The sequence below is a fragment of the Triturus cristatus genome, chromosome 10 (genome assembly GCF_964204655.1).
Source record: "Triturus cristatus chromosome 10, aTriCri1.1, whole genome shotgun sequence".
Taxonomy (NCBI): domain Eukaryota; kingdom Metazoa; phylum Chordata; class Amphibia; order Caudata; family Salamandridae; genus Triturus; species Triturus cristatus.
The window spans coordinates 1006385502-1006398655 of NC_140593.1; the positions used below are offsets into that span (position 1 = coordinate 1006385502).

Consider the following 13154-nt stretch of genomic DNA (forward strand, 5'->3'; position numbering starts at 1 on the left):
GGGCCAACGACCCTCAGCCAGGGCCTGTGGCGTCACAGTGGAGGGAGGAGATTAGCGTAAGAAGGTGTCTCAGCAAAATATACACAACAGAAGATTAGCATTCTAACATTTACCGTTACCGAGAACAAGACGCCAAAACACATGTGCTTCATAAGTGTGACGAATGGGAAAGGGTGAGATCTATGCTTGTGAATGACGGACAGATGCTCTCACTCAGGGACGGAGACTCCAACACCCAAAACCATGATGCTGAAAGCGTCACTGGCCCATAGTGGATACTGCCATAGACTACAGTGGCAATAAAGAGCTTTGGAACAGTAAGCCCTGCATCGTGCGTCACAGTTCAGAAAGTTGATTTACTGCCTGGCTTCTGTCTCCTGTTTTACAGCGAAGCAGGCAGCCTGGGACAGACAGCCCAGAATTGGATACATTGATTTGTTTATAGATACGATAGTACCTCAAAATAAATAAATCTAATTAATATTTGTACAGGAATGTGAAGGAAATTTCAGAGCAGTGCTGCCCCGGAGCCCTAATGGAGAAACTGCCTCTGTGTTCAAGGGAATTGCTGTGCTTCAGTAAAGACTTGTATAAGGGAATCTCCGTACTTTAGTGAAGACATGGTTAGGGAAATCCCTGTGTCTCAGCGAAGAAATGTATTGGGGCATCAATGCGTTCCAGCAAACAATTATAGAGGGGAATCACTGTGCTTCAGTATAGATATTTATCTAGAGAAATTACTGCTTCAGCGTCCACATGTATAGAGGAATTACTGTGCCTCATTGAGGACGTGCATAGAGGAATCGCTGTGCTTCAGCATAGACATGTAAAGGGAAATCACTGTACTTCAGCGAACACATATATAGAGGAACCACTTTCCTTCAGCGAAGACATGTATAGGGAAATCTCTGTGTTTCAGTGTGGTCATGTATAGGGAATCATTGTGCTTCAGTGAGGACATGTACATGGACATATGCCTGTATTTCTGTGACATGTGTAAGGGAATCACTGTGCTTCAGCAAAGGCACGTGCATGGGAAATGTTGTGCTTCCGTGAAGACATGTAAAGGGGAATCATTATGCTTCAATGAAGACATGAGTAGGGGAATCTTTATGCTTCTGCCTAGACATGTATAGGTGAATCATTATGCTTCAAGGGAAACAAATGTAGGACAAGCTCTGTGCTTCCATGAAGACATGTGTAGGGGTATAGTTATACTTCTGTCTAGACATGTATAGGGGAATCAATATGGTTCAGTGCAGACATGTATGGGGGAATCACTGTGATCCAGGTTGAGACTAACAATCATTAAAAAGGAAATACAGTGGTAAGTGCAAATTTTGTGAATATGGCCTCGAATTCTGATTAAAAGTACTATGTTCAATCTTTCCCGAATGGCCGTACAAGATAGGTCATTCTCTACTGGTGCTGTTGTTTTTAAGTGTATTGCAGTCCTCCCAATGTCATGCTGCTAAAATTGTGCAGGGTTTAAGCCGCACACCCAATAAAACAGGCTCAAGGATCTAAACGTGCTTAAACCGGAGCAAAGGGCGGGGTTGGTGCTCCATAAGATAAAGACATTCAAGTTGCTAAGGGAAGTAGAGGATGGGCACTTTTCAGTGTAAGTCACAGTATGAAACTAAAAGGTGAGATAAAGTGTAATATAATAAGATCTTGATGGAGGCCTAGGACAGCCTATCGGTGGAATTATTTTTGATAAAACAGTAATAGTTAAAAATAAAAAGTCAAACTATAAATACTTTATTTCGGTGTCAAAGAACGGCCATAAAAGCACAATAAAAACATTGAGAAATCATTCAAACATTACCACGACCTCATGCACTCGCAAAATTCATAGGCAGCAATATGTAAATACGTAACATAAATAGATGACAGAACATAGAATAATTAAAACTCTTTAGATAGCCAGAATTAATTTCCTATAAAGTTCTAAAACCTTGAAAAACCCATCAAACAGATGTCCCTAAGTTTTCATCTGATAAAGTGACCAAGTGCAACTGGAGGCACTTGATGTTAGAATGCCACCTGTTTTCTTTTGGTGATAGAACTCTTTAAAAGGGAGTAAATGCTATTACAGAGAGTGGAGGGTGTTTAGCTGTTGCAAATACTACAGGCTTCGGCTCATCTTCTGATACCACATTCTCTTATTACGGGAACTAAAAACCTCTTACAATAAACAATATAATACTTGCAAATGAAGATAAAATGGAGCAGACTCTGAGGCAAACACTCATCACACGGGCAGATTAACACTTTACTAGCGTCCAATTGGCCCTTGGGGGAAGCCTAGGCGCCACCTCACAAGGCCAATCCTGAATCTAGTTAAAAGGACTCTATCCCAGGTATCATCGACCCATGCTAAAGTCTAACAATAAACAAATAGGGAGAAGAGTATTTAGTAAGCAAAAGTGTAGAGTGTTTGAAGAGCATACGGAATTAGAGGCATCAGATAGAAACCTACAGACCTCTTCCCATAACAAAAGAAGCATTGGGAAAGTCAGTAGATGTGGAGTTGGCTGCAAGCCTTTTGTCTTTGCCAGTGTTTGTTTGTTATGGCTTTTGTAAAATGTTATTGCTGTGAGATCTGCTGGACCCTCACCAATAAGAAAGAAAAGATAAAACGTTACCAAAAAGCAAAAATATTTTTGGGGTCTCAAAAAGCTCGCATTAATTTAGTAGCCACTGGCACTGGAGGGAAGAATTCTGGATGAGCTCCATGTGCAAAGGCAGAATGCTATCTCTCACTGTAAAGTGAACCAGTGGCTGAAGTGGGCTGACCCTTCACCCCATGCTGTATGCTGTAGTGTGAGGAAGAAGCATGTAAAAGGCACAATAACAGACCAATGGATGAAAAAGGCTGGCTGAAAGCCCAACCAGTATTTATGATTTTAGTAAAACCAAAAGGTCTTTTCTAACACCAGACCTACAAATCCGGCTAACTTTAGTTCTCCAATATGGCTTATTCCTGGAAACAATTTTAGCTGCATCTGTAGCTAGATAAAGGTAATGACAGATGATTCAGAGGTACTTATTACCATCACCTGCTGGGTTACAATTATCTGAGCAAGCTCTATGGGTTTCGTACCAGTTCAGGATGCCTTATTCATTGTTCATTATACAATGCAGAGAACAGTGGTGTAGCGACACTTGAGAGGGGCCCTCTGCAAAGTACATGCAGGGTGCCCCCCACACTCTGGACCCAGTCCGAAGCTCTCAGGCCAGAGGCCTGCCAGTACCAGAGGGGGCCCCCGGAGCTCAGAGCCCCCTAACTGCACTGCGGGGGCTTTGGTTACGCCACTGGCAAAGAAGAAAACTTCTCTGCTTGGCAAAGAATAAAACTTCTCTGCTTGGCGAAAGAGGCATTGCCTAGCCCTGTTTCTCTGAATCCTCTACAAATACACAATGGTTTATCATGGTGCAGACTAATGTCATGAGAAGGCTATGTAACATAGAAGCACATGTAAAATATACTACAAAACAGACAAAAACACTGCAACAAAACAACAAACTGCTGTAAAAATAGGAGGAATTAACAAAGCAAACTTCTAATTCTAAAAAAAACACAAGTTTAGGATTTAAGTTCCCTCTTAAACCATAACTACAGAGGAATAGCACAAAAAGATGGAGGCAAAAAGAATAAAGCGTACACAAGAAAGAATACATCAGTGTTCTATATATCTTAAAGTTTAGCACTTCCATTCAAAGAATTGACTGGCTGCAGGATGATCATTTCTCCTTTGTCACCCCAACTCAGCAACCATTTTATAAGCTGAAGAACCAATCTTGAAAACAGTTCTAACCTCCAGAGGAAGCCAATGCAGACTGCGGAGAATAGCGAAGAGGTGATGGAAAGTATGAGTTCCTACTATAAGTCTGCTTGCTGTATGTTCAATACCCTTCTAGGGTAAGAGAGAAAACTTAGGAGATGTGGCACTTCAGAAATGATTGGTAAAGTTATCTAATTCAAGGCAACCTGGGCAGCACCCGCCTTCCCCACTACAAACATTTATGATCTCATAAATATGACTCTAGCCAAACACCAAAACAAACTCTGCCACCCGCTCCAAATATAATAGTGCCATGACCTACCTGCTCATGGTACTCAATCCCCATGCTCAACGTGTTGATCAAGATGGCAATCATAATGCCCCGGTTGAAGTATTTGCTGTCGACGATCCTCTGCAGCCTATTGCTGAAGGCAGTCATCAATTTGGAGAATTTATTTCCCTCCTTTGGCTTCTTCTTCCTGTTCCTCCTCTTCTGCCGCCTCTGCTGCTGCTGCTGCAGTTGATCCCTTAGATCTCCGTGCCGTAGGTCCTGCGTGAACTCGTAGACCCCGTTGGTGTCGGAGTCACCACTCTCTGAATCGCTGAACTCAAACTCGGGGTTCTCCAGGATGCTTGCACAGATGGGGCAATTCTGCATTTCGCAGGACAGTGGGCTGGGCTGAGCACTGGGCATGGGGCAGGGCACACTCATACTGGAATGCCTGCTGGAGGTCCTACAGAGGCCTGGAGACAAAGAACATGCATAGCACATCAGTCAGGAATGCAATCTTGTCTTGCTCATTTTGGTTCAGAAAGCAAAACTATATTTACATAATCTGTTCAGCACTGCTCATGATGCAAGCATAATCAGACCCAGTCAATACCTTCCTCATCAAGTAATTTGTATGTTTAGCATTTATGTGCCAAGGGCCAGAGACTGGACCTTTCAGAATGGTGGCTCTGACATGTCCACTCTGTTTTATCCTCTTAATAAGATCAACCAAAAAATAATTACTACTGCGATGCCTCTGGCCGAGAGGTTGCTGGTATGTTAAGTTAGTCAACAGCATGAAAGCAAAGAGTGGTATTCAGCGATTTACTGTAGACCAGTGATTGTCTGCTCACAGTAGCAATCCAGCTCATGACATGCGTACATTGTTCTCGAGTTATGTGTGAAGCCAGGCTTCACCGTGTGCTGATTCCATGCATGCAAGGCTTCAGCAGTGACATACTCTTTTACACCCACCCAACAACCCTGGATCAAGGATTAAGCAGTGACTCTGTGCTCTCACTCATATGATGCTTGCGTGGAATCCACTTTGGCTATGGATATGTTGTTGGTCTTCAATCAGTGTCTGCCTGTTTCAATGCAGTAGGGTCTCTGCGTAGGTCATCCTCTGGTTATCACACTGGGATTGCTGACTCATTGTTGTCTGTTTGTTCACACACGTCTGAGTCTTTAGCCCTTAACATATTCTGATGGACCCCTACTGTTTAGTAAAACACATGTGTCTGTCTACACAAATACACCTTGACCTCGGTCCATTATATTTCTGAAAGATTTACTAATGCACCGGTATCTGCCAGGTTCCACACATTCAAATGAAAGGCCTATGGTATACTCTGGTGTCACCCTAGAGAATTCTGGTACAAAATTATTTTTCAGATCCCAAAGAGCTTGGACTGTGTACCATGCCATACATGGATATGGCTGTACCCCTCAACTTCCTCTTTCTATATTGGAGGCATTATCCTTACCAACCCCACCACATCATGAGATACAGCACACCACTGCCATGATTTTAACCAATGGGTCTTTTCACTTACATTATTGCCTGACTAACCTATATTCACTTTCATGCAATTCCTGCTGCATGGAATTATTAGGAGCCAGATCTTACTCCCTATGCAGTTTTTAAAATTAAAACAACTTCCAGCCTTACAAAGCGCAGATTTTGCATTTCTAACATACAAGTTTAGTGAGATCAGAAAGGTTTAGAGTCCTACAATGATAACAATAGAATCCTGTTCTCAGGACAGCAATCAAACCCATGCATGAGACACATTTTCATACAGCAGATCCCTATTCAGGTAAGAATATCTTTAATTTGCATGTCAATATGATTTCTTTCTCCATGCACTGGTTGTCCTGGAAACCTGACCTCAAATGTAGAATCACATCCCAAGAGAGATATTTTAATGGCCTAGAACTACATTGCATTAGATTTGCATGCTTTCAGTAGATGTATTTCAGAATTAAAATGTTTCACCGTTCATTGGGTATTCCATAAGCACTCTTTTAAACAAAGATCAATTAACACACACAAACGTGGACAAACACAGAAAGTCCCAAACAAACATGTCTACACATACAATGGTCTAACACCCATAAACACAGAGCCACAGTCAAAATAAATGTTTTTGTTTGCCTTCTTTGCTTATATTTTCCTTTTTGATAAAAGTTTAAAGGAATTGCTGATATTTCCATATTTGTTTACCACACAGAAGGCTAAAATCATAGATGCCTCATGACCCTTCAGGTGAGAGTGGAAATAGTCATCGCTCATGCATAGTGAACAAGATCAGAAAAAATGCGATTGTGCTTGGGTGGCGGTTGCCTGTGGTTGTTTTTCATCTAACAGACAACTGAGAGATAATATGGAGAAGAGGCATCAACTGCACAGAGAAGGAGGCTTGAACATACTCAAAAAAATGCAGATGTCTTCCAACATAAGGCAAGGAAACACATTTGACTAGTATTCTGCACGTATCTTTTCTATGTGTATTTCTTTAAAATGGAGGAGTCTAATTTTTGTTAAACCCTTTGGTCTGTCCATTGGAAGAAATTCTACCTCACTATTTGTTCCTCAGTATGTGGCATGTCCCAAAGGGAATGTTATCATGCAGTTTATCACCAAATAATGTGAGTGTATTTCCATTTGCTAACTAATCTGTAAACCTATCATCTGGAAATACTTCAAGTGACCATCTGGTTTTTCTAACACACACTTGTAATATGCCTCCTGTTTAAGAGAACCATAATTCCTTTACCATGGTGTGACACCAGAATAGCTGCCTTGAATATCTTCTGACAAATGTATAATCTACTAAACATTGTTTACAAAAATAGCACCTCACCATAGTTAATTTTCAACCATCTGCACTGAGTGAAGGAATATTTTTGTAAACTATATTTATGCCGCAATATTTATTTCATACAATATTTTTGTTATTGATATTCTAATATCCAGACTTTACTGGTACAATATTGGCTTATTAGTTTACTGTGAATGAACAGTATTACCCTCTTATTTATGTTACAGCACATAGATGCATTAACTCCCTGTGGCAAGGGAGATCATCTTTAAAACTGCCTGCATTATGCACAAAATATTCTGAGATCATGGCCCAACATTGCTCCTCAAGAAATTTGTTAAACTATTACCCAGATGCAATTTAAAATTTGGTTCACAGTTACTGATGCAAACCTATAAGTACAGATACACATGGCTCTAGGGCTTTTCATGTCCAAGGTGCCTTTACCTGAAATATTCTACCTCTCTAACTCATTAACTCAGTTAGTTGCTTTGATTTGTTATTTTGGCTTTAATTTTTAAAACTACAATGTCACTTTCTGCTATAACAGAGTGGCAGTAAATTTAGCATTCCCTTGGGAATGTATGGCATCAGTCTCATGTTTGAGGAGAAATAGCCTTTTGAACTAGAAAGATCACTGGCACAATGTTGAGGTAAACAATATTGTTTGACACAAATGTTGTGTCAAAAGTATTGTATATCAAAATATTGTGTCCATATACTTATAATGGTAAGTACAAAAATATTGGCAAAAAATATCGTTGACACTAATATCGTAAACAAGTTACAAAAATATCGATTTTGTAATATAACTAGAGTTTAAAGTAGTAAATGTTACATTTTTTAATATATAAATTGAATATAATGTAAAGTAAATAAATTTCACTAATATGTAATACTATACATAAATATATAATTATATAAACATATATATATATGTGTTTGCATTTATATAAATATATACATATAATGTAACATACTTTATAAGAGCAATTATGCATTAAATTTTTGTTCTCATATTTAAAATGTATTACTGTAAATATATATATATATATATATGTATATATATGTTCACCAAAAATGCCCCATGTCAAGAACCCACATCACAGCAGACTAATCAAAGCAACCGGCATTTCAGTTTTGGAGTTTATTCCATGCCTGACGCGTTTCGGAGCTCAGCTGCTTGTTCACCGCATTTAGTTGTTTCAATTGCCTTTAGTAGGTTATACACAGGTGAGTTGACTCGTGTTACATGCTGGGACATGTAGTCCCTCTCAGGTATAATATTTTCTTTAGTAGAATCTGCACAGCATCGTAGACTTAAGCATAGTACATTACCCTTAGTGGGCCTCCAACTCGTGAAGGTTCGGTAAATCAGCTTGTCTGCTGTTCCACTTTTCAGCTCTGAATATTCAGGCATACGTGGTCCCCAGTTGATTTCACGGGGTGGTGCAGTTCTCCCGGCTGGGCTGCCGTTGAATACATGTTGACAAAAAATGCCCCATGTCAAGAACCCACTCCACAGCAGACTAACCAAGGCACCGAGCATTTCACTTTTGGAGTTTATTCCATGCCCGACGCGTTTCGGAGCTCAGCTCCTTGTTCACAGGCTGCCTCGGCGCTCGTAGTTTGACTGAAGGGCAATCCCCACCGCATTTAATTGTATCAATTGCCTTTAGTAGGTTGTACACTGGTTAAGTATACAATGATGCGCAGACTCCACTAAAGAAAATATTATAACTGAAAGGGACTACATATCCCAGCATGTAACACGAGTCAACCCACCTGTGTACAACAGGTAATTTGTCGGCTGTCTTGAGAAGAAGCCAACAAGTTAGACCAAGTGCCTCAAATAAAAACAAGAACAGCTGATGTGATCACTGTGTTATATGCTATTAAAAGAAAGTAAAGACGCTTCTCTCTCCTCCTCTTACTAACAGTTCATATTAACTGAGAAATGTTGCCCATTTCCTTTGTTCCCCTGCATTGGCTCTAGAGCCTTATGCTTAGCTGCATATCACTGAGATATTCTCATGTCTTTATATTTCCTCACTTTTCAAGTACCCTGATGTGTTTTTTGATTCTGTACATATGCTTCTTTGTACATCACTTTTCAACCTTTTCTGTTTGCAAAAGCCACTAGTTTCTTAAGAACTGAAATACATTAGAAGCTTAATTTATGTTGCCAATTGTTTACTAGTTGGCCACCTCAGTAAAGCGGGGAGGTGGGTGGTGGCTACGTTTGCGCGCACTCGAAGGACATTGCAAACTATTATCTATGTGTAGAAAACAGCGTACATAGAAGTCAATGTTCCTTTATGGATCTTTGATCATTTTTGTTATGAACATGATCAGTGCTTATTTAAAAAGAAAATTAATCAATAAGTTCCAGAGCTGAAGATATTTCTCAGGTGGCCACAGAAGCTTGTAGCACCCACTGTCCATGCCGGTGCTGCCAATACCAGTACCAATGCAACCTCCCAACCCTCACAGCGCCACAAATATGACGATTTGTACTACTTCAGGCCACCGAAAGCAATAGGACTAGCCTGGGCGTCTCATATTATTTGCTTCATGTATATCAAATTTTCACTCATACTGCTGATGTGCCGTATTTAAAAATACACAGACAGAGCTACCATGTGGTGGAATATAAAGGTGTGCCGGTTTTATGAAATAAGTGTCGGTGCTGAGCCCCAGCAAACACTGGCCCAAATTAGCACAGAACACCATGCATGTGGCCACTGACTTTAACACCACCCCATTGAATCTGATGGGAGATATGGGAATTACCCAGTCTTTTACCACAGATTGACTCCTAACGAGAGGGTTTAATACAGATATTTACCACCTGATATGAGCGGGTGTTACATGTTTGCGGGACGAGTAGTGTCTTGTGGTGTTGAAGACGGCGTGCCCCTCCATGTACTTTGTAGGAGGGCCCACTCCTAGATCCACACCTGCAAAAAACGGGTACAGTGTTTGTGGACACAGAAATGTTCTGTCTGGAAACAGAGAAGATCACTCGGAGTTGCCTAGAGCGGTACCACCCCTGGGAAGACCACTCCGGGAAACTCGTAACGGAGGCCTCAGTGGTATTTTTAGGTTGAGCATTCGAGACCTCTTGTATATACTTTAGTATATACTTATATGTGTATGTACTTTGTGGGCTCTGGAGATCAGCCCTAGGACTTGTCTGCTTCCGCTTAGGGGCTTTCTTTTCTGTTCAACTGCCTCTATTTAACTGTCTTGATAGAAAATGACCAGCAGAGGTCAGTAAAATACCAGAATTGCTTTTTGCTGAGAGACTTTCTTTTTTTAATTTGTCTGGCAACTGCCTCGATTTAACTTTCTCGATAGAAAACGACCAGCAGAGGTCAGTAAAATACCAGAATCACTTAAGCATTCTCTAGATTCCAGTCCATAGAAATTGTCTTTTACCCAGTGACAATAATATTTTTTTCAAATCTTGTATTTTCAGTGATATGATCACCGAAGGCCCTGCTTTTATATTAACCCTTTAAGTGCGCCCGTTGGCCAATGGCCGTCGGGAGCACTACCTCGGTAGTGCTGCGCATGTCCGTTGGCCGACGCGGCCCCGCCCACATAATGGAACGCCCCGCACTGCGGCAAAATTATCGCCGCGGTAAATGGCCCAGGTCAAACAGGATTACTTTAGAAGCAATCCCAGAGTCATTGGATGATCATCCAACTACTCTAGAAGTCATTTTCACATCATCAGACATCATCAAGCTCTTGAAGTCATCAGCAGAGTTTAGAAACTTGAGCTCGATGACTTGTGGATGACTTGAAAATGAGCATCTGATGACTTCACAAGGTGTGACTATTCCTGATGACTTCAGGAGGATTTAAGAAGGAGTATGCGATGACTTCACAAGGTGTGACTATTCCTGATGACTTCGGGAAGACTTAAGAATGAGTATGCGATGACTTCACAAGGTGTGACTATTCCTGATGACTTCAGGAGGATTTAAGAATGAGTATGTGATTACTTCATAAGATCCAATTGTGCTTGATGATTTGAAAATAAACATCCAAATCTCCACAAGCATCATTTCTTCTTAACATGATGAAATTGCTCCTTATGTTTTGAGAATGATTATACTTCTAGTGCAAGAGGTAAACACAACTAATCTTTTACCACTACTATCATCACCCGCGCATACCAAGACAATGCAACTACCATTACGCGGCAATGCCATTACAACGCATGGCATTACAATGCATATGCATTTACCACACATGCTTTTACAACAAAATTTGTTGTAAATGCATGAATGGTAGAAGCATATGTGATTTATATGTAAGTATAAGGTATGTATAGGGTTTGGGTTTTGGAGTGTAGGGTTATATGTTTTGGGGTTCAGGGGTAATTTTAGGGTTAAGGAGTTTGGGGTGCTGGGGTATTTATAGGGTTCAGGGTGGGTTTAGGTTTTGGGGTGTCTGGGTATTTTTAGGGTTCAGGGTGGGTTTAGATTTTGGGGTGCAGGGGTAATTTTAGGGTTCAGGGTGGGTTTAGGTTTTGGGGTGCAGGTTTATTTTTAGTGGTCATGGCTAATTTTAGGGTTAAGGGTATGTTTGGGTTTTGGAGTGCTGGGGTATTTTTAGGGTTCAGGGTGGGTTTAGTTTTTGGGGTGCAGGGGTATTTTTAAGGTTTAGGTTTTGGGGTGCAGGTTTATTTTTAGTGGTCCGGGGTAGTTTTAGGGTTAAGGACATGTTTGGGTTTTGGGGTGCCCAGGGTATTTTTGGGGTTCAGGGTGGGTTTAGGTTTTGGGGTGCAGGGGTATTTTTAGGGTTCAGGGTCATTTTAGGTTTTGGGGTGCAGGTTTATTTTTAGTGGTTATGGGTAATTTTAGGGGTAAGGGTATGTTTGGGTTTTGGGGTGCTGGGGTATTTTTAGGGTTCAGGGTGGGTTTAGTTTTTGGGGTGCTGGGGTATTTTTAAGTGGCATGGTGGGTTAGGGTTTTGGGGTGTAGGGGAATTTTTAGGGTTCAGGGTGTGTTTGGGTTTAGAGGTGCTGGGGGATTTTATAGGTTCAGAGTGGCTTTAGGTTTGGGGTGTAGTAGAACATTTAGGGATCAGGGTGTGTTTTGTTTTTGCGGTGCTCAGGGTAATGTTAGTGTACAGGGTTCAGTTTAGGTTTTGGGGTGCTAGGGTAGTTTAAGGGTTCAGGGTGGGATTGGGGGTGCAGGGGTATTGTTAGTGGTCAGGGCGTGTTTTAGGGTTCAGGGTGGATTTGGGGTGCCAAGGGTAATTTAAGATTTTAGTGGGCATGGGTATTGGGGTGGTATGGGTAATTTAACAATGTTAGGGGTGTTTAGTTATTGGGATAAAAAAGGCCTTTTTTGTTTTTAGTTGTCGTTTAAAAAATAATTAAAATTAAATATATATATATATACATATCATATTAAAAAATATATCTATATTTACCATAAACACTTTTACAAATTTTATGCACTCACCGTGCACGCCATTGCGTTGTCATGGCATGCGTGGTAAAGGCATATGCGGAGTAAAAGTTTGCGGTGTGATTATATCGCGTGGTTGTGCATTTTTATACAAAGGTGAAAAATTGCTTTGCAATTTTTAATAAACAAAAAGGGCAGAAATGGTGCTGTGCATGAATAGCAAAATGTATGCAGCGTTAAAGGTTGGAAATAGAATTTCACGCAACTAAAAGTGGAAAGACTATGATGCCTCTATCATAGCTGCCAAGGTTTCAGATTGAGTATGTGTGACATTTTCATATTTCACTGTAATTAGGAGTGACATTCAACGACTATGAGTGACACTTTCCTGGGAACAAAAATCAAACAATGAAGATGAGGGAAATATATAAATAACAGAAATTAGATCCATTTGAGCAACCAGAAACACTAAAAAAAAGTCTTAATAAAGCTGCAAAGCACTAGAAATGGAAGGGCACTAAGCAATATGAAACACAGGGCGCTCTGGCACTAAGCAGGCCACTTGTTACTAGTAGCAAGTCTCATCTTCCGTACTCACAACAATACCAGTGGGCACTCGTTTTTGTGCCTCTCTGTCCTCTGTCCCTTTCGTTTTTCCCTCTTTTTTTTGTGCCTCTCTACGCCACTCGTTTTTCTCTCTTTTTCTGCGCCTTTCTGCCCTCTGCCCCTGTCGTTTTTGGTGCCCTTCTGCCCTCTGTGCAACTCGTTTTTGTGCCTTTCTGCCCTCTGTGCCACTCGTTTTGCTCTCTTTTTCTGTGCATTCCTGCCCTCTGCTCCTGTC

At 40.9% G+C, this 13154-nt stretch overlaps 1 protein-coding gene across 1 annotated transcript in view; it reads right to left on the minus strand.

The window, feature by feature from the left end:
- Positions 1-13154, minus strand: part of CACNA1H (calcium voltage-gated channel subunit alpha1 H) — a 1553446-nt gene that overhangs the window by 554670 nt on the left and 985622 nt on the right. The window contains exon 10 of the mRNA XM_085629001.1: positions 4111-4532. Within this exon, the coding sequence (XP_085485127.1) occupies positions 4111-4532 (422 nt within the window). The remainder of the gene's footprint in view (positions 1-4110; positions 4533-13154) is intronic.